Genomic DNA, 26,041 nt, shown 5'->3' with positions numbered 1-26,041 from the left:
ATAATTCCTACAATTAAAAATATTCCCTCCAAAACATTTATCAAATAAACAAAGAAAACATTTCGATACTATTTATTCGCTCGCTCCTTAAATTTTTTCAAATTAAAAATCAAAAAAAACTATCTCTTCACAAACAAGCAAACACAAACAACAAATAAATCTCTTTAATATAAATATAAAAATGCATATCAACACTTTTTTGAAATTAAATTGCCAAAATCATAATAATGATAAGTCTAATAATTATCATCAGTAAATATGAAAATATTAATTACTAACTTACAGAGAAATATGCGTTATTCATACTAATTAGCCAATTGAATAATAAATAAATTACTAACAACTCACATAAAAAGTCAAAACGTGTTTTAAAAAGATTAATGAAGTAATAATAAACTTCAAAATCTTTTGTAAAAAACTACTCATTCATTATTACATACATTACTAATCACCACACTAATAAATATTTATTAATTTCTTTCAATTTAAATACAAAATTTACTAACTTTTGTTATTCATCCACTAAATAAATAAATAACTCACTAACTAACTAACTAAATAAAGAAATAAACAACTAAAAATTTCATTGCAAATTTAATTTATTCAGAATAAGTGTTATCTAAAATTATTTATTAATTTTGAGATTAACTGTTAGAAACGAAGTGAACATTAAACATTTACTACATCGAATTATCTTAAATTTAAATTTGGGAGTCGACCTATTATTTATTATAATTTGTATTTATTACTTTTTCCTTGTATTATACCTTCATAATTATATTTTGCACCTTTAATATAAGATAAACTAATTTAAAAATCCTTTTTCTATTACTTTATTTTGGAGTTTTCACTCTTTTATAATTAAATGCACGTAACATTATTACATTTGAAGTATTTTTACAAACACTTCCTGTAACATTTTTATTTAAGAAAAAAAATATTTCTATAAATTTTAATTGTAATTATAGCTAAGCAACAGTCACAGAGCCTTGAATCCTTACACCTACTAACTAAATTTGTTTTTTATATTGCTCGATTTGAGATGGTAACTGATTAAAACTATCGATGCAATAGAATTTATCATAAAGAAGCAACATATGCCTTAGAATTTTCAAAATTTTACGTTATAAACGATTATAAATGTAAATCGATTTATTTAATTAGTCATTAACTGACTATATTTTGTAATTATGATCTGTATTTCTCCTAGTTGAGTCTCACTCACTCATTTATTTATTTAAAAATTATAACAAATATAAAATGACATTTTTGAAAACTAGATAGTTAATTATTGCTCCTTTCTTTAAATTATTAAATATAACATGGATCATTTTGATGCTCTAAATAAGAGGAAAAACAATAAGAGGAAAAAATGTAGCTAATAAATGTGCAATATCTCTAAAATTAAATGAGAAGTTTCGTTCTTATGCAAGAACTAGGACTTGTTTTTGCAAATAGATATTTATTGGAACTAGTAAGTAATTAAAGTTAATAGAATACAAAAAATATTCGCTTTTCATTTTAATTACTTCTCTGTTAAAATAAATACTACTTAACAAGCAACTAGTTAAGATTAAAAAATATCTTTTAAAAAGCAAATATGAAATGGTTACAATATTTTAAAAGCTCTTCTTTTTCAAAAATTTATCTGCAAATTAAATTTATGAAACCCAATATAATTTTGTGTAAATTTATTTTGGTAAATTTATTAATTTATTCATTATAAACTTTCTTCTAGTATTTTATTAATTAATTTAAAATTTTGCTGAAATAAATCGATTAATTTAAATGCTGAGGTTTATTTTTGAAATTTAATACTAAATCAACAACCAATTAGAAGTAAATTCATTTTAATAGAGACAAAATTATAAAAAATTTGTGTTTTTTAATTTTTTTATGATTTGTTTTTATTTTTTTTTAGAGAAGCAAATTCTTTTTATTTATGTTAATGTAAAAATAAATTTTGCTAATTAATTAGTGATAATGAGTAAGAGCATTTTATAGTTTAATAGTTATTCATATTAATTAGTTTCTATACTTATCAAAAATAATTATTGATTTAGATAATTATTAGAAAGATTAATATCATTCATGCATACATGTTTGTGTAAATCTAAAAAGATTCATGGACGACAAATCAATGATAAAAGTAATTAAAAAGTTTTAAATTTAAATTAATTCATAAGAAATTTTAGTACTACAAAGCCATATTGTCTGTTCTAATGCTTGAAAGTTTACAAATTTATTGAATATCTTTTTCTAATTAATTCTTAATTTTTTTAATTTCTAAGTTTTAAAAAATGTTTTAAAAAATTTGAATAAAAATTAAAATAAACACAAAAAAATTAAAAAAAATGTTAAAAAAATAGAAAATTAAACTTGTTAAAAAATATAATTTTATTGAATTAAAATTTTTAAATTTTCAAAATTTCTAAAAATACTTCAAAATTCTATTTTAATTTTTAGAAATTTAAAAATTTACATCAATATTAATTAATTAATTATTTAATTGGTAGCAAAAATTTTCATTTTAAATGGTCTTAATTGCAGTATCTTATTTGCTTTGCAGGTAAAGTAAATTAACACACTTTGTTTATTTATTTATAAGTATAAATTATTAGAAGTACTCAAATTTATAGATAGTTATTAGAATTTAGAGATATATATATACTTTGTAAAACTTGGATTATTTATAAAATCTAATTTAATAAATCTACTAATTCAGTCGCATTAGCAAATATTTTAGAGATGTCTTAGTCTAAAGAAATTGATTATTTCAAATCCATAAAGCTATCGTAAAAATTTTGAAATTTATTTTTACACTATTCAATCTCCAAATCATTATTCAATTAAAATCATATTTTTTTCTATCTATCTTTATTTTTAGAATGTCCAAAGCTTTTTCTGAAGATGGAAGACGTGTTTCTACTAATAATATTACTGAAGGTATTATGAGCTACGGGTAATCCATAAATCATTATATTAAACAGCCATATTTTATATTTATATCACTTAATAGAAAAGCATTATATGAATTCAATTTTTAAAAACATTTATTAGGATGTAGCAGATATACAGATTTAATAAATGGGGAACTTCATGTAAAACAATAGATCTTAAGGTTGATATCCCATCTTTCATATTAGGAAATGATTTAACACCGCAAAGAGTAAAGTTAGTTTAGGATAAAAGTAGAGTTTTACAAGATGATGGCAATTAGAATAAATACAGAATGCTTATGTTGTCTAATTCAAGTGATATTAGAGTAGACACAGAACCAAAATAAGAAGAAATAATATCTAAAGAAACATACTAAACATAAGAGACTTCTGGATAAGACTATGATGATGAAGATTATCAAGAAACAGAAAAATAAATGAAAGAAAAATCAAAATAAATACTTTAAATTTACTAAAACACAATCCTTTTTACATATAGAAAAAACTTCTATCCTTTACTAAAAGACAAAATAAATGACCCACAAAAGAATTAAACTTCAGATGCGGGATGGGGCTGTATGATTCGAGCTGGATAAATGATTTTTGCTTAGACTATAAAGAGACATTTAAAAAAAACAGACTATATAGAATAGCATTAGCTAATAAACATTATAATAGGTTAAATACATTAATTATTATTATTATTATCTAAAAAACTAATTTGATACATCAAAAATTTAGGCTTTTTAGAAGAAGAGGAAGTACAAGAAGGAGGAAAAGGATATATTTTTAATTAATAAAGTTATATATAAGATAGAATTCGTCCTTATAGCATACATCAAATTACTAATAGAGCATTTTGTAAATATAAAATACAACCAGGGTAATGGTACACTCCAAATTAAATCGCCATCATATTAAAGGAGCTCCATAAAAAAAATAAAATTAAAGGAACTGAAAATTTAAAAATAGATGTTCATAGTAGTGATAAACCAATTATATTTGAAAAAATCTTGTAAACACTTTTGGGGCGTTAAGGCAAAATTAATTTAAACTGCAACCATGAAAATTAGTAATCAAGAAACTCAATAAATCAAGATTAAGATGAGTAAAATATTAAAGCCAATATTTAGAGTGCTAAAATATTCTAATTAATTTATAAAAAATATTAATTAGAATATTTTAATTTGATAAAAATCAATATATTGATTTAATTTTATTATTAATTAACAGTTCGTTTGAAAAAATCATGCCTCCTAACTAGCAAGAAATGTAAATAAATAAATATTTTATATTATCAAGTTAAATAAAATGTTTTGTATACAATAAAGAGAAGAGTTTTCAAGCTAGTATGAAGAAAGCAAGGAAGATTAGACAGATAATTTATGTTGTAAAGACTGCTTTAAAACAGACAACAAGCTGTTTCTCCTTCTACCATGCAGACTAGGATTAGATGAAATCAGCCCAATTCATATAGAAATCCTTAAAAAATTATTGTCTCTCAAACAATCTGTTGGAATGATAGGTAAGAAAATAAATTGCATTTATTGGATATAAATTATTTTATTAAATATACTTGATAATTTAATAGAATTTTAATAAAAATTTTTGAATTTACTTTTCCAAAAACCATTTTAAATAAAGATTATTTATTTGAAAAAATATTTTTAAATTTTTCTAAATGTAAAAAATAAGGTTTATGATTATATTAACTCATTTTTTTAATTTCTTAATTAATTAAGGAGGTAAACCAAACAAAGCTCACTACTTTTTAGGATTTGTAGGAGATGATTTATTATATTTAGATCCTCATTATATCAAAGAATGTGTTAGAAAAGAAGATCTAATGGAAAATATTTCTTCTTATTTCGAAGAAGATGTTTTTAAAATGCCAATAAATAAAATTAGTACCTCATTGGTGTTTGGATTTTATTTTAGTGGCGTTGATGAGCTAAATAAATTCTATAAATTTTTAAGATAACTAGAAAAAGAATATAAAGATGATTTTTTCCTTGTAATTGAAAAATAAACTCCTTCTTATGCAATGTCGAATATCTCTGAGATAAAAAAGTTGACTAAGTAAATAAAGATTACTTAAAAAGATAATTAAAATCTTTTGGAATAATAATTTGAGAATTATGATGGATCAGTAGGTGATGACTTTGATGAAGATGATGATACAAGCTATGATGAATAAGAATGCTATGAAGACAAATTAGATGAATTCGATTAATATAATAACTTAGAAGAATCAGACTATTCTTAAAAGCTTAAACAATAAACTAATTTAAAAAACTACAGTGACCCATTTGGTACTGAAAGCCATTCCGAAAACCAATTAAAATATGGAAAATTGGCTAATCATGAGCTACCAATAAGAAACCAGATCTAAAAAAAATAAAGTGAAGAGGAATTAAAAAATCTTGTAAATTTAATTTAATTATAGTAACAAAATCAGCAGATAAGTAACTTATTATAAAATCAGAATTGTATTTGAATAATTATCTAAAAGAAATACAATCAATCAACTTACCAAATAGATAAATATATTTCTAAGATCTACTTAAAAATTATTAATTAATTTATAATATTAAATCATATAAATAAATTATAAAAGTAATATAAAAGATAGTTATAAATATTGTGATTTGCTCAATAAATTGTCAGTGTAATTCTATTTATGATTATGCTGATTTTTCTCGAAACTTTTAATGTTTCGTATATAAAGATAGAGTAGGTCAAATTAAAAACACAAAAAATAAAAAAATAAATAAGCAGTTTTTAAATACAAAAGAAAGTATTTTAAATATGTTAATTAAAGCTACTTACTTATTTTTTTTGTAATTTAATATTAAGCATTATATTTTATTGTTATATATATACTTTTATTTTAATTTCATCTTTTTAAAAGATATTTTAATCATTTTAATTTTTTATTTTTTGAATTAATATAAAGAATATAATTGATTGCTTCTCTATTAAATCCTATATATAGATGAGATATATTTTTTAGAAAAATTTATTTAAGATTTAATTAGAATATAATTTTATTAGATTCATAAAATAACATTAAAAATTAAATAAATTTGACATCAAAAAAAATTTTATTTTTATATTTTAATCATTTATTGAAATTGGACAAGTCTGGAATTTTTTTATTCTGCAAGAGGTGATTTTAAAATATTTTATTAAAATTAAATACAGTTAAAATCCTTAAATTCTTGTAGATTAATCTTTTTTCTTTTTTGTTTAATTTTTAACTCAATTTTCATTTAAGTTAATAATGAAAAATATTTTATTTTATTAAATTTCAACAACATTAAATTTTAAATTAGATTTTATTTAATATTTTTTTTATTTTTAAATTATTTTAAAAAACCCTTTATTTCTTACGATAATTAAAATGATATTTAACACAATATTAATCCTAATTTTCCCTTGTTTAGGCTTAAATAATTATACTTAGCTTGATTTTATTCTAATAATTTAGTGTTTTATTTAAATTAATACATTTTGATGAATAAATTGTATACAGGGTATAAATAAATAGTCCCTCTAACTTTTAATTTAATTCAATCTTTCTAATTATTTTCTGAAACGGAGAGAGAGAGTATTAAATATTTAGAATGTTAAATTATAAATTAAATAATTTTATTTAATTGCAAATAAATTAAACTCAAAAATAATAAAAATTTACTTACTATTTATTTCTTCTTCTCAAAAATTAAAAATGAATTTTAGCTAGTTTGCAGGATTTTATAAAGAAAGTTTGATTTAAATGATTTATGAAAATTGTTAATAGAAAAATTAACTATACAACACTATAGCTAAATTATCCGAGGCTATTTATAAAAAATGCTAAAAAAATGCTTCTGATAGCTAAATTGAAGACTTACTAGGTTAGCTCAAAGTTATGGTGTAATATGCAAATCAAGATATATCGGCTCATATTGACCTTGCTTTGCAACAAGTTTCCATAGCTAAAAGAGTACAATTGAGAATACATCCATAAATAAAAGATAAAAATTCCTCAATTGAGGAAGAAGATTAAGACTCAAAACCTTAAAATTAACAATAAAGATCTAAAACAGTAGAGAATGAGTATGAGGGCGAAGATTTGTAAAAAGAAAAAAATTCTGTTGTAAAATTTTAAGAGTAAGTTTAAGAAGAAAAAGAATCAACTTAAGATGAAGACGAATCATACTCAAATGATAATTAATAGGAAAAACTTGAAAGTTTCAAAAAAATGCAAAAAATATTTGATACTGTAGAGTCTTAGAATGGATTAAAAATACCTCTACATTTTAGAGATAAATTGTTCTACTTGTAGTACTAAACAAAAGGTGTTTCGTTTTGTAAGATGCTAAACAAAGAAGACATCAAGTTTATTTATGAATTAGTTTAAATTTACGAAACACAAAAAAAAGTATCTCTAATTTTCGGAGTTGATAACAGACTAATAAGCAAAATTGTCTTACAATATAAAAGAGAATCAGGAATTGAGATTAAAAAAATCCATAGAAATTACCCAGGCAATAAGTAAAAAAAGTGTAAAACAACTTCAGCCAATCAGCACTTCTCAATTAATAACGATGATGATGAAGAATTAGATGATGATGATGATTCAAGTGATTCTTAAGAGCAAGTTAATAAAGAAAAGGTATTTAATCCTTTTGATAAGGATACTTCAAAAGATAACACAACAATTAGAAAAGTAAGATTTTAGGATTTATAGTAATCTAAATAAGACATTTCATCTAAGCCTGTTAACAAACCTACTGTAAAGCAAGAATAAGAAAAAGAAAAATTTAAATCCCAAAAGAATTAGTAAACTGAAAATAACTCTAATGATTCAACTCAGAAACCTTCCAAATTAATTACAGTAAAGTTAGAGGATAACCAGAATGAACATACTTCAAGTGAAGAATAAGAAAAGTAAGCCAAGAAGTAACTCATAAAGTAGCCTCATAAGATTACCAATAATAAAGATAAGCAGAAAGTAGTTCAAGTAAATTACACACTTAATTCAATTTCTAATTATTTATTCTAACTATTTAAATAAAGGAAAAAGATATTTAATCAGCTTCAAAAACTCATTTACCACATAAAAGTGTCAAAGAGGGAGATAAGTAGGAATATCAGAAGACCATTTCAAATCAAGGATAAAAGAGATTAGTCCAAGTAAGCTAGCAACAATAAAAAAAATAAAACTTACTGTAGAAGAAGTGAATTAATTTAAGATAATTTATAGATTGTTTTTTATTGTTTTTATGTTAAAGTAATTCATTTTTTTATTCAAAACAATTTATCATATTCATAATAAAATCTTTTTTTCTAATAAAAACTAATTTAAATTTTTTAATATTTCAATAAATTAAATTATACTCAAAAGTTTAATAAATTTTATTCATTAATTTTATTTTAAAGTGATTAGTTTTTGCAAAAAAAAAATAAATAGATTGTTTTAAATTAAAATTTTTAATAATATTAAAAAAAATAAATTTTCAAATTTATTAATTAATTTTTAAATATGAACATTTTGAATAATTTCTTCAAAAAAAATGATCTATAAATAAATAGATTCCCTTATTTTTATTTTTTCATTAGCTAAATATTAAAAAATAGAATAAAATTTATGTTTTAAATTTATTTGATTTGTTTAAAATATATTAGTAAATAATATTATATGTTTAAAAATAGAAAAACGAATTTTAGAATATTTTAATTTATTTTTTATAAGATTTGTTATTTTTTAAGAATGATTCAATAAGAACAACACTTAAACAGATTTCTTAGCTAATATTTTTAGTTTGAATTGAATGTTTATAAAATAATATCATTCAAATAAACACTCTTTGATTAGAGAAAAATAACTGAACAATTCTTCATTAATTTTTTGACACCTTTATTTAAATTGAATTTGTTTAAAACACCATTTTATAAATTTAAAAAGTGTTTAATTTTTATTTTAATGATGATAAAATTAATAATAAAAAATATAAATTACTTAATTAAAAATATTATTTAATATTAATTGGAGTCTCCCTAAGAGTTTACTTTATGATTTATTTTTTTTTCAAATTTGAATCTCAATTATAAATAAGTAAAACAACCTATATTAATTTATCAACTCATTTAAGTAAAATTGTTTTTGATATATATTTTATAAATTAAAATGAGAAAGTATTAATAATAAATCAATTAAAATAAACTAACATTTGAAAATAAATATAATAATATCATTAAAAACTAAATAATGACTACAAAAAATAAACTATCAGATTAAAAATTAATTTCAATATAGAAAATAGAAGATTAATTATTTTGTGGTATAGATTTAAAAGAATTTTGTTTATTAAACATTTTTTATAAAAATTTTAGTTTTTTAGCAAATATAAGTGAAAAGAGAGTTTATATTTAGTATTGAGAATCATGAATTAAAAGAACATTTTAAATTCCACTAATAGAATATGCAAGTAATATCACGAAAATTATTAAAACATAGACAGAATTGACATATCAATCTACCTAATCTAATCTAAATTCAAAAGACTGATAAACAAAATATTTCTTATAAAAGAAATTGAATTAGAATAATAACAAGGCGAATCGACAACCATATAAATATTAGAAAAATTACTATTCAAAAAATAGAAACTACCCTTTTGATATAATCCCTTTTATAATATTAAATTTTCAAAAAATAATTAAGACTCAAGTAGAGAGTCAGCTCAAAAAGTTTTGTAATATAAATTAAGCAAACAAATACGAATTAAGAAAAAAATGAAAACTTTGTAAAGTGATGACAAGATAGTCTTTAAATAAAAGGCTTTATGTCAATAGTCATAGGCTCATCAAAAGAAGGAGGCTGTCTATGTTTGTATTGAAAAGAACTGTGCTAAGGTGGCTTTATGTTAGACTTGTGTACAGGAAAAACACAAAGGACATTCTGTAGAACAAATCGAAGATATCAAGCTGAGAGCTATAAAGTTTATTGAGTCTCAAGGTAAGCTCTAGCAGAACAAGGAGATTATTTTACTTGAATAGGTGGAATAGACAATCAATGAGCGCTTTTTAAGCATGTAAGTTGCTTTAGGGAGAGCTTTAAAAAATTTCAACGAGAGAATTCATATGTATAAAGAGTGTATTAAAAGAGAATAACTTGATATTCTTTATTAAATAGAATATGCTTGTGAGGCTATAAAAGGAGGTAAGAATATAAACAATGATCAATTTAATAAACACCTAAGCTTACTTAACGCAAGTATCATAGATGCTGGATGTGCCGCTGGGTTAGTCAAGCCAGCAGAAAACTTTCTCATGATTAAAAAAGTTGACGTTATAAGAGCTGAACTCTAAACCATGAGCGAGAAATTGTTTAAGTACTACTAGAATTTCTAAGAAACATTTAGCAAATATAATGAGTAGTTCAATAAAATATTTGCAGAAGGAGTTGAAGAAGATGATTAGGCTGACTTAAAGTTAAAGCTGTTTAAAAATATCCCAAGTGCTCGTTAAAGTATAAGCATTCATGGAGATGTGAAGAGTAAATCAGGCAATGAAGACTCTTTTGATTTAATAGATTCACTTTAATTTTTAGTCAATGAGATTTCTGATGACGAAGACAATGCAAGCGCTTAAGGAGCAAACCATTCTTCAGCTGAAGCAGAGATTAGTAATGATAACAGGAGCATTAGTAGCGCTCCAAGAAAGAGCCTGAGGAAATAGAATAACCGAAGCCAAAGACCTTCAATAAGAAAAGTCCCAAGTAGCAATGAAAAAAACAACATCCTAATTTAAATAGATGATGACTCATTTGCTCAGTTAGAAGAACAAGAAAATCAAGACAATAACATCGGGGAAATCACATGTGAAATCCCAAAACAAGACGATAAAGAGAAATGCGTTGATAAAGTGCTTGGAATATATGAATAAGTTGAATAGATAGACGATGACTGTCCCAGCAAAGCATAGTTTAATTTAATGTAGGATTATTCAAAGTGTTATCCTATAACCAAATTCGTGATTTAAATTGTTTGCAGCTAGAACGACTAGTACTTTGTTTTTTATAAACTTGCTAATGGAACAACTAGTATGAGAGGTCCATTCGAAAATGAAGAAGGAGCAATTAAATATTACGAATAAAAAATAGAAGAGTAAAGGTAATCAGTTCTTAAAAGTATCTGTTGAGATTTAAATTTGAGAGATTATCTGAATTTCTTGCTTGATCAGAAAGCTTGAAAAGAGAACAAATAATACAATCATTGATTACAAACCACCTTTTTAAATAAAAAAAGCATATTTTCAGAAAAATCATAATACTATTTTTTAAAAATTTCAAAAATTTACTATAGTTCTTTACTTACAAAAGGAATACATTTCCAAAAATATTATGTTAATTAAATAAACAAATAAGCTATATTATAAATAAATTTTACTTTAAATAACAACACTTATTTAAAAATAAATACCACTCTGATACACTCTGATGTCGAACAACTAACTAACTAGCTAAATAACTAAACTAAATTTATAAACAATAAACTTTTATATATTAATTTGATACTTATATATAATATATATAAATAATTTTAATGAACTATCTATCTACTTTTTTAAATATTAATTATTTTTACTACCTTATTGATAATTTTTAAAAATAATTTAAATAATGTATTTATAATTTTTTCTTATCATAATTCCACTTATAATTTATAATTTTTTCTGTATAAATCAGTCAAAATAGCTTAATTCCTTTAATTATAAATTTTACTACTTCAATTTATTTAGAGTTTTAAGATTAACTATTTAAATGATATTTTTTATGCATAATTGTATCAAAATTTCTAATAGAATAAAGAGCTTTTTTATAAAAATAAATCAAGTTAAATTTACAAAAATTATTATTTAAAATAAATTATTTTATTTTTAGAGATTTTAATTTTTTTGATGTAGGAGTATTTTATGAATGTAAAAAGAAATATCTTTCTCTTATAAGCATAATACATAAAATAAAAATAGGCAACAAACATATTTATTTATAATTTATAAATAATTAAAATATTTAGGAAAAGTAGTTAGTTGAAATCGTTCAAACAGATTTTATAAAATATTTTTAAAAAACTAAGCAAATAAAAAATTTTAATTTATCAAACAAATATTTTAAAATATTTATTTTTAATTAAAATTTTAAATAGTTAATAATAATAATTTCAGTTTTATAATATTTAGATCAGTTATTAAATTAGCATTTTAATAAATTAAAAAAAATAAAAAATTTTAAAAATTAAATATTAGAATAAATCAACTAAAAGTATAAAAGATAAGTGTTTAATTTTAAATAGAAATAAAGAATATCTTATTTTTAAAGAAAGATATTTTCAATAAATATAGCTATGATTGCTTATTTTAAGCAAAAAGAATCCAAAGAATATTGGAATAAATTTATTGAGTTTATTTTAAGAAAGAACTCTTTTCGCTGAAATATAATTTTTAGTATTTTAGCGGGTTATTAATTGTGGTAATTTTATTTGCTATATTAAAAATAAAAATTAACGATAAATATTAATTTTTGAATGTAAAAAAGCTATTTTTTTTAAGTTTTGGATTATTTTATTATATTACTTAAAGTATATTATTATCACAATAAATCAGAGATAAATTATTTTATGTTATTTTTTCATCTTAAAGAAAGATTATTGTGTTGTAAAAATTAACTCTTTTTATGATTTCTCTAATTATTAGTTTTGGTAAAGATTTAAATAAAATAAACCGGTGAAAATAAGCAACTAAAATATTCAACAAACAAGTAGAGCAATTTTTTAATGAAATCAAAAATAGCAAAAATTTTTATATTCTTTTTTAGCTTATAATTTAATATTTACTCTAATTATTAGATAAAATGTTTAATAAATAAAACTTCAAACAACGGATAATGTAGGCGATTTATTTAAAAATGAGAGAAGGAGGAGTTTAGATAAAATTTAAAAAATAAATAATATTTTAGAAAATTTATTTAAAAAGAAACAAACAAAAAATGAATGTTAAAATGATTAATGAGCTATTAAATTGAAATAAGATGAATAAAATTATTTATTTGGTAAATATGTGGAGAGATTATATCATGTTATTTGGTAATAAAATTTAAAATATCTTTCTGGCGCCTTTATTTAGAGAGACCTACAAATTACTTAGTGATTGCAAATTAATTGATAAAGATTTATTACAAAAAAAAGAAAAATAAAGATAACTATAGATATTTTGATATTAATTTGATTGAATATAAATCAAAAAATTAAAGATTAAGCACACAAAATATCTATCAATTTATTTATTTATTGATTGATTTATTTATCTTTGTACTTATATTTATTCATAATAACACTACAATCAATTACTACTAATTAACACTCTAATATAATTACTCTATAAAAAAAAAATTATGAAATTAGACTCTAAAAATATAATTAGCTAATAGTCACAGAGTGAACAATTCCCAATCATTTCTTCATAGGAAACTCAGTCATCCAGCTATAAAACAATCAAAAAGAAAATCGTAACCAAATTGAAACTTTCTGCTAGCGGATCTACCTAGTACACTGACTCTTCTTAATATAAGAGAAGCGCCAAATTAAGCAAAGCAAAAGATCTCAATAAAAAGATTATTTTTGACGATTATCCATCTCAGTCATTGGAATTGACTAGGACTCAAATGGATGCGTTTTCTTAAGAAAGTCACATTCCTTCTTAGTTGAGGATATTAGACACTCAATCATAGAACTTTGGATACTGTCATTCTTAGCTTGATGATGATAATGAAATGAAAGTCAATAATTAATATCAAGCTATTTTAGAAAATGAAAATTAATATCAAATGCATCAACATATTTATTAAAACGACGATAATTCTAACAGCTGCGTATTTCAATAGACAAACTATGATTCAATTAACATACAATAATACAATTAGAATCTCAATAAAGTAAGTAGAAAGCTTTAAAATGTATAAGACTAGCCAAAAAATATTTCTTAAAGAGAGATGATTGCTGAGAGTGTCAGCATTTAGTCTCATAACCAATCCAATAACAATGAAAATAATCAAAATTAATTAACTGTTTAGAAAAATGAGAGCCATAGCAACGAATGCATGGAATATAATGATGAAAATTAAATGAAAACGAGCTAATAACAAATAAAAAACAATATAAACAGGTCTGAAAGGGTATTACTTGGAGAAATTACTTAGTAATTAAAGCCTCTTTAAAGTCCATAATTGGAAGAAGAATTTTAATTTAACAATAATAACTACTTTTAAAATTAAGAAGAAGAGTAAGGCTTAGCTAATTTCAGAACTTAGTAGAATTAATTTATCTAAGAAGATAATCATGGAAGTTTATTTTATCCTTGCGATGATGTTAACTTTATTGAAAATGATGAATTTAATTATGATCAATACAACAACCCCTCTTTAATTTATAATCCTATGGACGACTTAAATAGAAATTGTTTTTAATTCTTCGAAGCTAGCAACAGCTAACAGTTTTAAAAGGAGCAGGCTTAACCTTAGAGGAAGCTTACAATGAGAGAAATGCTTGATTAATTTAATCAAGAAGACACATTTAGCTTCGATGATTAAGACCTATAGAATTTTGAAATCAGATAGAGCGATTACATCGTTGATCCTTAAAGTCTTTAAAACTACAACAGTAATTTCACTAACTTTGCTAAAAAAAGAGCAATCCTCATTGACTGGATGCAAGAAGTTAGCACTGGCTTCTCTTTCAAAAGGGAGACTTATTAGTAGTCGATTTCGATTATTGATAGATACTTTGAAAGGGTTCAATAAGTTCCTAAAAACCAGCTTTAATTAGTAGGAGCAACTGCGCTTTTGATCGCTCATAAAATAGAAGTAAATAATTTAAGAAAATATTAATTCGCTAATTCATTCAATAAGATTTTATAATTGAATTTGCATTTTACAAATTTAAAAATTAAATCTAAATATAAATTTAATAACAAACAAGCAAACAAACAAACAAATAATGTGTTTGTTTATTTATTTAATTGATTTGATTGCTTCAAAAATTTAATTTAATTTTAGAAATTAAAAATTTAATATTCAAAAATCTCTTTTTAATATTGATTTGATTTTTACCCACTTTACTAACGTAAACTGATAAATTTGATAATCCCAAATTACATTTTAAGGAAAATTTGGTAAGATATTTATTTAATGTAAATCTTTGATTAAATTAAGGAAGTAATATGTAAGAAGAACGAAGAGTTCATCACTATATGCAATGGTGGATATACAAACAGCTAATTTATATAGATGGAAATTGACATTTGCTTAGTAAGTTACCAACTAAAATAATAAATAAATATTAAGTTATTCATTTTTATAAAATAGAAATTGAAATTCGAATTAAATACTCCTACCCCTTACTTTATAATGAATTAGTTAATGCTGAGGTGGGATGGGCTTGTGGAGTAGTACAAAGAATTATTTGACAACGACATAATATTCTTTAAAAAAAATAACTAAAAGTCTTTCCTTCTCTTCTCTAAGGTGTGCTAATATATTGACTGTTCTTACTATAACATATACATCTACAATTATCCTATAAAATACGTTATAGCCTTATTCATGTATTCAACCTTATGTGGAAGCCTTATACAAAATAGAGATATTGATGTCAAATTAAGCCACCTAAATTAATTATTCGATCATTTTATTTAAAACACTTTAAACTTAGAGTCTTGCAGTGACTTATAAAACGTAAAATTATTTACAGACTAATTCATGGACCTAAATATTTGCGATAAGGTACCCATAACAAATTAATATATCAACAGGCAGGATGATAAAATATATGTAATTTTATTCTTGAAATGATAAAAAATCTAAATTTTCTAATCAATATTTTAAACAAAAATAGGAAAGCTATGAAAATGTTTGCAGTCAACAATTATATAATAGAGATTTTAAAAGACTCTTCGGTATTGGAGATTGATAGCAACAGAAAATAATAATAAAATTAATAAATAAAATACTAACAACAACAATCACAACAAACATAAACACCCTATAATTTATTTTTAACCCTTAATAATTAAATGTAACCTGATCATAATTAATTAATTAACTAATTTTTTAATGAAATAAATAATTAAATAATCTCAATAAAACACAAAATTCATTATTCTTAATAATAATAATCGATTTTTATTCTAATTCTTTTAACAAAAATGAAAGATATTCAAATGACTCAAATCAATAAATAAATAAATCAATTAAAAATATAAACAAAACAATCAATTAAAAATAATAATAAAAGATAGAAAGAGCTTGCTCAAAGCATTATTTGCACTATTTATTTAAGTAATAGTAAAAATGTGGTTTGAATTTATCTTTTCATACTTAAAACTAATAAATTAAATAAATACTTTTCAATGTGTTTATCACCCAAGTTAGATATATATTAATGAATTAATTTATCTTATTACCACCAAATTCTTTTAAAGAAAAAGCTGATCATTTAATTTGTTTATTCTACTTTGTATTTCAATCAGATCGATTATAATTAATTACTCTTCTTTCACAATTCCAAAAAAATTATCATGTTTATTTCTTTGCATTTACAAAAATTTTATTTTAATCTAAAATAAAAATAATATTTTATAATTTCGACTAATTAAAACAAACCGCTAAGATTATTTATTTTTTATTAATTTATTCAAAATGATGCCAATTGCTATTACATCTTTTATGAAATTTTTATATCTTTATTAAGTAATTAGATCATTTATTTATTTTTAAAAATAGAAAACTAGTTTTGCTATTTTACAAAATTTTGATTTTAATAAACAAATCTTAAAATATCCTTCTAAAAATATATCACGCCTGAACTCAATTTTTAAAATTACCATTTTGTAGCAGAGCGAGAGCAATAGTATTTACTCATAGAAGAAAAACAACAGGAATATTTTACCAAAGAGAAGTGAATTTCAAAACAAATGGATTCTTCTTCAAATCCTTAAGAAAAACAAAATCAACTTAGAGAATTGCTTATGTAGACTTCATTAAATGATAACTTAAAAATAAATTTAGTGTAAAGCGAAACAAATATTTTACAAAAAATTGAAGAGTAATTAGACTCTCAAGACAATACAAAAAGAAATGTAGAGAAATTATCTCTAAAGAGACTATCCTTACTTCATAAAGATGGTTTCACTCCAAAAAGATAAAGCATTGTTAAATCTCAAACACTAGCAATAGAGCAATCGGAAAAATAAAAAACTATTCCTCTTAAAAAATTTAGAAAAGCTGCACTTGGAATTCAATTTGCTAATGCCTTAGGATCAGAATTATATGATACAAATAAAAGACTACTATAAAAAACTATTGTTGATATTTCCGATCCTATTCATTGTCAAGTAAATTATACAAAACGTTTAACTCTTTAAGTCTATTAAAAGAATTATTTAATGAATTTGTTATGCTATTTTAATTGCCTTTTTAACCACTGAATTTCAATACATTAATCAAATATTCAAGCTAATTAATAATTATAATTTACTATTTTTTGTTTACTACTGGGTATTTATTTTTACTGATTGAAAACAAATAACTCAAAGACCATATCAAATTAAATCATAAATAATAAAATGTTTTTAGAAACTTAAAGAATAAAATAGATTTAAATAAGACAGCAAACTATTTTAATTAGAATTAAAGTTTAAATAGCTTTATTCTAAATAATATTCTTAATAAGATTTAAAAAGATCGCTTTAAAAATTAACAAAATATTGCCAAATTCTTTGTTTCTTTTGTATTTATTAAGTTTTATAATTTATAAAATATTTTTTAAATTATAACTTTAGCTTGTTATAGATGTATTAAAGAAGAAACAAAGAACTAAAAAAGAAATTGACTTTATCTCAAAAGCTGTCTCTAACTTAAATTTCTTTGAAACTAAAAAATAAGAGCTAGACCAAAAATTGTATGAATAACTTTTTGCAAGCTTGAGTTATGAGTTCTTTTAAAAGGAAGAAGTAATCTATCACCATGGTATATTTTAAATTTTATTTTTTAAATAAATAATTTACATTTATCTTAATAGGTGATCAAGGAAAGAAATATTATATCATCCTTAAAGGTATTATTTATATTAAAAAAATTATTAAAAAGTTTTAGTTGAAAAGTTAAAAAGGTAAACTAAGCCTAAAACATTCGATAAAAATTCATTTTGGATTATACAAAATGAATAAATATAAATAATTTTAATAATAATTAATCAGTTTTAATATTTGTGTAACTAGAAAAGATTTTATGAATATCATATAATTTAATCTTTTTAACTAAATACATTATTTAATAATTGATATTATTATAGGTTCATGTTCTTTATTAGTTCCAAATACACAGAATGAAAATTTTAAAAGTAGTAATTTGGTGAACTTCTAAGAAGAGTTTTAAAAGCTAAAAGAAAAATATGATCAATGCAGAAATAATAGTCTTTTAATGTGCTCTCCTCAACTCAAATCTATTAATTTCTCTCCAAAGATTAAGGCATTAAATTTATCTCCTAATTAGAAATAGCATATTCCAAGAGTTATTCAATCAATTTAAGAAATATAAGAAGGAGATTTACATGGTAATGATTTTCACTAAGTATAACAAAACAGATAAAATTAAATGCTTTATTCTTAGCCTTTATCAAAAAAATAATTTAATGAGAGCTCTTCTTTTGTTCAGCAAAGAAAATAAGGTTTAAATACTTAATTAACTTTATTCTTACATAATTAATAAAATACATATTAAATTATTATCAAATAGAAAACAATATCTCTGTGGCAATATAAAACAGTGCAATTAATGGAGATTTTAAAAAGAGTGAACAGTCTTCTCCATTGCAGCCTCTTTAAAAAACTCTTTCTACTAAAAATATTCCAAAGCTAGATCATAGTTTGATGTCAAATAATACTGATAACATTGCTAATTTCATCAATTACTGTTTTCCTGATTTTAATTTAACTTGCAATTTCAAGTAAGGAGACTCATTCGGTGATGTGGCCTTGCTAACTAGATCTAAATAGTAATAATTATTTTATTTCAAATCATTTTTTGATAAAATTTAATAATAGATAGGGGACAGTTGTTTGCTAAGAAGATACTCATATAATGAGTTTAAGTAAAGAAGCTTTTGATAGAATTTTGGGAGAACAATAAAAGCAAATAGTAAAAAATAACATAAGATACTTGAAATAATTTAGCTTCTTAGAAAATATTCCAGATTCTACACTAATGAATCTAATGAACTACTTGAAGTAAGTTCACTATTAAAAAGGCGAAATAATTTATGATCAATTTGATCCAAGCAGTTATCTGTATTTCATAAAAAGTGGAGAAATAGAGCTTTCATAAATTGTTGAATTCCCAGACAATCACAAAGAAGAAGTTCATTCTTCTTAAAATGTTGATGAAAAAACACAAAAATAAAAATTTCCTACATTTAATCACATATAAGAAGAAAAATTAAAACAAAAAAATCTAAAGAGAGTTAAATTTGCTTTGATTGGTGCAAATAATTGCTTTGGAGAAAAAGAAATAATACAAAACACTCCTAGGACATAGATGGCTAAGTGTATATCATAGGTTGCAGATATCTATTGCTTATCTAGAGAAGTAAAATATTCATTTCTTAAATTTTGTTAAATGTATTAATTTTTATTATTTAACTCAAAAAAAAAAGCTACTAATTAGTTACCTTAAATTATATGACGGAATTAAATTATTTAACAAATTTAATGCATAAAAAGAAAATGAAAGGTAAAAAAGAATAGATCAAGTTGTCAAAGTGTAAAGCAATATAAAAAAGAAATTAGAAAAAGAATACCAACTAATAGATTACAAGGCTAAATAGATACAAAGCCGTTTGCCATCTCTTCCTGATTTAGTTTCTCCAAAATACTCTGTAAATGATTTGTCCTAAATTGAAGCTTGTATTAACAACTAAAATAAAAAATAAAATCTAATTCAATCAAGCTTACATTAGACTGTTGGAGAAAGTGAATTAACTCATTTTTAACCATATTTAAATTAAAATGAAAACACGTCAATTTAAAAGCTGAATTAAGGATTATTGTAGTAGTCTTTCCCATCAATAAATAATCTTCCTTAGATACAATTAAAGGATTTATCAAAGTAAAAATTATTTATGGATATCAAAAAAATTTCTAAGAAGAAGAGAAACATTTATAATTAGCTTGCAAACTCTTAGAGTTCAAGTTCATTAGAAAATCAGCTTAATTCAAATGAGTAACCAAAACACTAAAAAGCTAAAAAAAAAGTTGATAAGCTAGAAATAATTTTTGATTATTTTTTTGAACAAACACCATTGTTAAATAAAGTATTTTCATAAAGAGACCACCTTAAACCTAAACCTATATTAAGTAAATCAATAGAGAGCAACAACAGGATCACAAATTAAATAGTAAAAACAAACTATTTTTATATTATTTTTATTAGTTTTAACTTATTAAATAAAAGATCAGTTCATTTACATCAAAAGGAGATTAGTCTAACTAAAATGTGAATATTTCCTCTTTTAATTAGGAATATATCATTCCAACTATATCTAATTAGGCCATTACTTCTAGAAAAGATTTAGGCTATTCAAATATTCTAAACAATCAATCTAATATATAATCACTTTCAACAAATAATGAGTTATCTAGCTACCCATAAAAAGAAATCATCCCAACAATAAATAACATAAATGATGAGTAAACTCCTTATTTAAAAGTTTTATTGTATGGAAACTAAAATTTAGTCAAAGATGATAACTTATTAAAAAAATAAAGCTAAAATTAAGAGCAATAATATCATGCACACTAAAACTAAGAAAGGAAGAGCTAGTCAAAGGAAAAAAATATTCATGTCGAAAAGTTAAAGAAATAAAATGCCAACAAATCTTTAAATGTAAAATAGTAACAAGAAATTTCTTCTAAAAGTGATCTTCAGCAATCAGGTGAAATAAAATCGTTTGAAAATATAAATAGGTCTAGAAATACATCTTTATAAAAATAAAATCTACCTCCATTTTTATCTGCAAGAAACAGTCTTGGTTAAGTAAAGCAAAACATTTTGTCTGCTTTTACTTCTTTGGCACCTCAGAATTAATAGATTAATAAAATTTTGAACTTAGAAATATCACCTTCGTGCTAATCCCCTATCAATCTATAAAATGGCCTCAATCATTTCGTATCTCCAAGAGGTTTTGCAGCTCAACACAAAATATTTAAAAAATAATGAATTATAACAACAAATAAATCTTAGATTTAACATAATAAAAGTTATCATTAAAATTTTATAAGTATTAAATTATGTTTTTAAATAAATAAATAAAATTATTTATTTTAATTTAATCAAAATAATTTGAAAAATATTAAATGTTTAAATTTATTAAACTATTTTTTTTAATTTATTTAATAATTATTAAATTTCCTGAAGTCAGAGTATAAAATATACTAATAATTCAATACAACAAAACCTATTTGGCTCTATCATTTTTTTGATTTGTAATAATTTTAAATAATAAATATATTTAGAGATAATAAGGTAGAAGTATTGTCCAAGATAAATCAAAATTACCAATCATAACTTAGAGTTATAACAATTTTTTTTAATTCTTATTATCCACCTGTCTTCAATTCAGCATATAATACATAATAATATAATCTATTTTACATTTTCAATTTTTTAATAGTAAATTTAGAGGTAATAACTTGGTAGTATAGATAGTAAATCATATTTACTTATTAAATATTTTTAAACTAAAAATATAAAAAAATGTTAAAAATTCTTATTAAATTAAATAATTAGAATTATCATAAAATTTAATCTTGAAATTTAATTAAAATGAATTTTTAAGGATTTTCTTTGTATTTTTTAAAGGTTTAAATTTATTTTATTTTTTAAATGATGTTTTTTAAATTAAAAGAAGAAAATACTCTTTAAGACAAAAAACTAGCTATTATTGTAGAATAATTAATTGTTAAATAGTTATTTTTATGTTTTGATCAATAAATTTATATTTTTTTATAAATATATCTTTATAAAGTAATTAAATCTGATTGAAAATTCGTGGTTGTTATCAATAATTCATAAGCAAATAATTAAGAGATATCACGCTAAATAAATTTCGTTATAAAAAGAATAATATACTCACTATGATTAATAATATTAAAGAAATCCCTCAAATAAAAAAGTTATAATTTCGACCTATTTCTGCTTATCATAATAGTAAATTTTAACCTGAAAATCCCTTAAGCCTTAGGACAGGGAGGGTTTAAGATAGTTACTCAACAGAAAGAGAAACTAATAGAAAAAGAAGCAGCTTTGCTCAAACTTTATCAACAGATAGGCATGAATAGATAATTGTTAATAAGCTGTTAAATAACAGTGGAGCTAATATATTAGATAATTCTTAAACTTAAAATTATTATGGAACAGATAGCTTTGTACCAAATAGGAAAATATAGCTCAGAAAAGTAGTATCAATAACAAATAACTCTGATAATGAAGAACAACAAAATTATAATGTTAATAAAAAAGAATACAAAAAATCATATTTAAATAACACTGAAAGTTATTAGATAAAAACTTTCACACCAAGAAATAAGAAATTTATGCTTTTATATGGAAAGGAAATGCCAAATGAACGTACTTCTAAATCTTGTAACTAAATGCTTTAACATTTATTCTTTAATAAGATTTAAATTTTTTTATCAAAAAAAAATCTACTTACTAAAGAAACCTTTAAACATTAAATATTATGTAAAAGTTATTAAAAATATTGTTTAAATATATTGTAGGTATTAGAAGGAGCGAATCTCCTAACAGATCATTCTAGTTAGGCAATACCGTAGGTCAATAATTTATAATTAAAAAGAAAAAAAAGCCTATAATAGAGCAAGCCTAGTCTGCTTATCAATAGCATGTTACTAAAGAAGAAAAAATATAATTCAAGGAAATCCTTGTTAAGCTATTAAATTATGAGAAAGATATGACGGATGATAAGACAAAGATTGATTAAATTAATGAAATAATTTAGGAGAAAATAAAATCCAAAACAAATTTAGAAGCTTTTACATTCTAAGAAGATGAGAATTTAAAGAATAAAATAAGAAGCTTAATTGAGGAAAAACACATGAAAATGAGTTCAGTAGTAGAAAATTTAAATTAATTCCAAGATTCATACAGATAGCTTTAATATGGATTAATAACAGAAGATAAATTTTTAAATACAATTGAAAAAATGTCATCATAATAATAAAGTAAATTTTAAAATAAATTTTATTAATTATTAATTCGATCAATTTATTATTAATTAGACTAAGGTCTTAAGGGATAGCAGCTACTCAAAAACATTATAAGAAAGGTTTAGTTTGCATAAAGAATATAATTTGTAAATAAAAATAAAATGACAAAACAAGACTCTTTTGTCTCATCAGGCTCTTCTCCTAGGATTCAAAATGACAGCATTTTTCAGAATTCTCCTCTAAATAGCATAAATTCTCCCATAGCAAGTCCATACATGAGTAAAAATTAAAGATCGGATTTTTACTAAGCAGTTGGAATTGAAGACTAGAAAGCATACATGAGAAATAAAATAAGCATGCTTTAAACTCTTTACAAAAAAAAGCTGTAAAGTGATTAAGAAGATGACAGAGATTTAATAGAAGGAATGAAAAAATGCTGGAAATTTGATAAGCATGGAAGAATAAAAGTAAAAGGATTTTAAAAGTAAAAATCAAAAAAGTAAGACATCTATTCTGCTGATAGAATGTCCAGAAAGTATGCTTATTTGAGACAAACAATAAGAGATTTTTTTAATAAATGCGATAAAATTGGAGTCAATCCAGTATTGGTAAAAACTTTTTTAGAAATGTTTTTTTTTTTAATTTTATTTAACATAAAAAGGCTTTAGAAAATAAATATTTTACATCTCTACCTTTTACTCGACCAGGAAGCTTTGTATTATTTAAATCTTTAAAAGAAGGAAATTTAGAAATAGTAAATAAAATGCTTAGAAATAACATAGAATATTTATATGAAAGAGATCATGTAATTTAATAAATTATTTTTGGTTTGAATACTGATAAGTTTTTTTAATAAAAGCTTTTGCAAAATGTTCTACATATAGCAATATAAAAAAAATACAGAAGTCTTTCAATATGGCTTATCCATAATGGTATTGACTTTGATTAAAAGGATGTCGCAAACAAAACTCCAGTAATTTTTAAAAAATAACTTAAACTAAAAAAAACTTATAATTAATCAGATATACTATGCAATTAAATAAAAAATGTTCGACGTTGCCAAGTATCTCCTATTTAAAAGAGCATCTCCTTGGTCAAATAATTCCAAATATAGATATGATCAGATGACAACAAACTCAGCATTAATAAGATGCATTAAAAAGGCTAAAATGGTAATGCTATTTATTTTATTTGCATTTTATCTAAAGTTAAATAATATATTCATTTTCAAGTTAAATGTTATTATAAAACTCATTATGCTTACTTTTATTTAACATTTTATTATCAACTTATAAATATACATTATTAATATGAAAACAAGTTATTTTTTATTTATATAGAAATCAAAAAAACTATCTTGAATAAAAAATTAATTAATATTTTAAATTTTTTTAAAAAGATCGATTTATGTGGTAAATTATAGAGAGGAATAACTTTAAAGTAAAACTGGTTGAATTAAAGGAAAATATTTTATTTAGATTAATACTGCAAGATTCCTGGAGAACTTGACTGCTTGAATAATGAAGAAAGGCTTTTTATAGAATAAGAAAGGAAAAAAGAAGAAGAAATAAATTCTATGCTTTTAGTGAATTGAATAATAAAATATTAATAAAAGGATCCTTTCTTATACTAATAAATGCATCAATTACTTCAATTAAAATAGTTTATTATATAAATTAATTTATGCTTTAAAATGAGAAATACAAATTATAGAAAGTAATCATTTAAATTGATGTAAAATATTTTGTTAGATTAATTAAACTCCAAGCTTTATCAACCAATGAAATTCCATAGAAAAAAAAATATATATTATAGAGCAAGATAAGCAAAAATAAATATAAAGACTTATTAAATATTTAAATTTAATTAATTAAAAATGAAATGGATTTATCAAACAAACATATTTATAATTAACAAACATGAGTACTTCTAATAATGAGTTTATTTGTACTATTAAGTGTTTCTGAATATTTATTAACTTTCAATTATTGACATTTATTTTTCTTAATGATAAAAATTATTCAACCATAGGCCTACTTACACTAGTATTTATATATTCGTAAACATATTTATCGTGGTATTATAAACCAGAAGACTTGTCTTTGTATTTTGACTATTTTTATTATTAAAATTAGAATTATAAAAATTTTTTATGTGAAATGTTTTATTCAATTAAAATAAATTATTAGGCGAAAACTAATAAATCTACTTCAAATCCTGTTATATCGCAGTATTTCTTTTGAGGCTTCAAAGGAGGAGGACCTTCAATAGACATATCTAAAATTATAAAAAATGATAATATAAATGAATATATTATTTATCAAAAATGATTTACAATTAAATTTATTTCTTGAAGTCAGCTCAGAAGCACATATTTATTTTAAATTTTTATTTTATCTTTGATTTTTAGAAACTTTCAACTATTTCTTTCTTTAGTGCCAATTTTGGTTTTTGAAAGGGAAAACAACTTTCTCAATTTCCATTTTTGCTTATTACTTTACTTTTAATAATTAGAAAAAATTAATTGATTATTTTTCTTTTGGATTGTGTAAAAATTTCGCGCAATGAAATAAAGTAAATAAATTGAATTAAATTGTATTTAAAATAAAAAGAGTTGATTATATATCATACGAATGTCTAACTAATAAATCTTATCTAATAAATAAATTAAATATCAATTTTGCTATTAAATTAATTTATAAATTATATTAAACATAATTTGTTTTTTTTATATTATTTATAATAAAACCCTTTCAAACTAAATAAACAATAAATTT

General features: G+C 21.9%; 8 protein-coding genes across 8 annotated transcripts; 6 read left to right on the top strand and 2 right to left on the bottom strand. All coding sequences in view use genetic code 6, as the record gives it.

Moving 5' to 3' along the window:
* Window positions 1–539: 539 nt before the first annotated feature.
* On the bottom strand, window positions 540–1,097 carry TTHERM_000526279 (hypothetical protein; the record flags this gene model as incomplete). The annotated part of the gene is made up of 1 exon (XM_012801078.1): window positions 540–1,097. One exon carries the CDS (start codon window positions 1,095–1,097, stop codon window positions 540–542), a length of 558 nt encoding a protein of 185 aa, XP_012656532.1.
* Window positions 1,098–2,534: 1,437 nt separating this feature from the next.
* On the top strand, window positions 2,535–5,436 carry TTHERM_00526270 (peptidase family C54 protein; the record flags this gene model as incomplete). Its single annotated transcript, XM_001028038.2, has 8 exons — window positions 2,535–2,569; window positions 2,622–2,795; window positions 2,888–2,962; window positions 3,061–3,617; window positions 3,681–4,047; window positions 4,173–4,211; window positions 4,271–4,464; window positions 4,682–5,436. The coding sequence occupies 8 exons, from the start codon at window positions 2,535–2,537 to the stop codon at window positions 5,434–5,436; spliced, it is 2,196 nt and encodes a 731-aa protein (XP_001028038.2).
* A 1,065-nt stretch (window positions 5,437–6,501) lies between these two features.
* Window positions 6,502–8,168, top strand: TTHERM_000526269 (peptidase family C54 containing protein; the record flags this gene model as incomplete). The annotated part of the gene is made up of 2 exons (XM_012801077.1): window positions 6,502–7,947; window positions 8,004–8,168. The coding sequence occupies exons 1-2, from the start codon at window positions 6,670–6,672 to the stop codon at window positions 8,166–8,168; spliced, it is 1,443 nt and encodes a 480-aa protein (XP_012656531.1). The 5' UTR covers window positions 6,502–6,669.
* Window positions 8,169–9,722: 1,554 nt separating this feature from the next.
* TTHERM_00526260 (hypothetical protein) lies at window positions 9,723–11,129 on the top strand (the record flags this gene model as incomplete). Its single annotated transcript, XM_001028037.3, has 1 exon — window positions 9,723–11,129. One exon carries the CDS (start codon window positions 9,723–9,725, stop codon window positions 11,127–11,129), a length of 1,407 nt encoding a protein of 468 aa, XP_001028037.1.
* A 2,251-nt stretch (window positions 11,130–13,380) lies between these two features.
* TTHERM_00526250 (amine-terminal domain cyclin) lies at window positions 13,381–15,952 on the top strand (the record flags this gene model as incomplete). Its single annotated transcript, XM_001028036.2, has 4 exons — window positions 13,381–14,847; window positions 15,196–15,291; window positions 15,349–15,813; window positions 15,878–15,952. 4 exons carry the CDS (start codon window positions 13,381–13,383, stop codon window positions 15,950–15,952), a joined length of 2,103 nt encoding a protein of 700 aa, XP_001028036.2.
* Window positions 15,953–16,955: 1,003 nt separating this feature from the next.
* On the top strand, window positions 16,956–21,255 carry TTHERM_00526240 (cyclic nucleotide-binding domain protein; the record flags this gene model as incomplete). The annotated part of the gene is made up of 8 exons (XM_001028035.2): window positions 16,956–17,375; window positions 17,823–18,009; window positions 18,062–18,097; window positions 18,335–18,709; window positions 18,778–19,036; window positions 19,086–19,626; window positions 19,694–20,434; window positions 20,491–21,255. 8 exons carry the CDS (start codon window positions 16,956–16,958, stop codon window positions 21,253–21,255), a joined length of 3,324 nt encoding a protein of 1,107 aa, XP_001028035.2.
* A 917-nt stretch (window positions 21,256–22,172) lies between these two features.
* TTHERM_00526230 (ankyrin repeat protein) lies at window positions 22,173–24,858 on the top strand (the record flags this gene model as incomplete). Its single annotated transcript, XM_001028034.2, has 7 exons — window positions 22,173–22,680; window positions 22,818–23,279; window positions 23,337–23,872; window positions 23,926–24,069; window positions 24,124–24,237; window positions 24,287–24,436; window positions 24,664–24,858. 7 exons carry the CDS (start codon window positions 22,173–22,175, stop codon window positions 24,856–24,858), a joined length of 2,109 nt encoding a protein of 702 aa, XP_001028034.2.
* Window positions 24,859–25,245: 387 nt separating this feature from the next.
* Window positions 25,246–25,747, bottom strand: TTHERM_00526220 (chromatin-remodeling complex protein, putative; the record flags this gene model as incomplete). The annotated part of the gene is made up of 3 exons (XM_001028033.3): window positions 25,246–25,377; window positions 25,474–25,541; window positions 25,600–25,747. 3 exons carry the CDS (start codon window positions 25,745–25,747, stop codon window positions 25,246–25,248), a joined length of 348 nt encoding a protein of 115 aa, XP_001028033.3.
* Window positions 25,748–26,041: the final 294 nt, after the last annotated feature.

Source organism: Tetrahymena thermophila (assembly GCF_000189635.1).
Source record: "Tetrahymena thermophila SB210 genomic scaffold scf_8253811, whole genome shotgun sequence".
Taxonomy (NCBI): Eukaryota; Ciliophora; class Oligohymenophorea; order Hymenostomatida; family Tetrahymenidae; genus Tetrahymena; species Tetrahymena thermophila.
The sequence above is the reverse complement of the archived record's forward strand: the minus strand, read 5'-3'. Positions and strand labels throughout refer to the sequence as shown.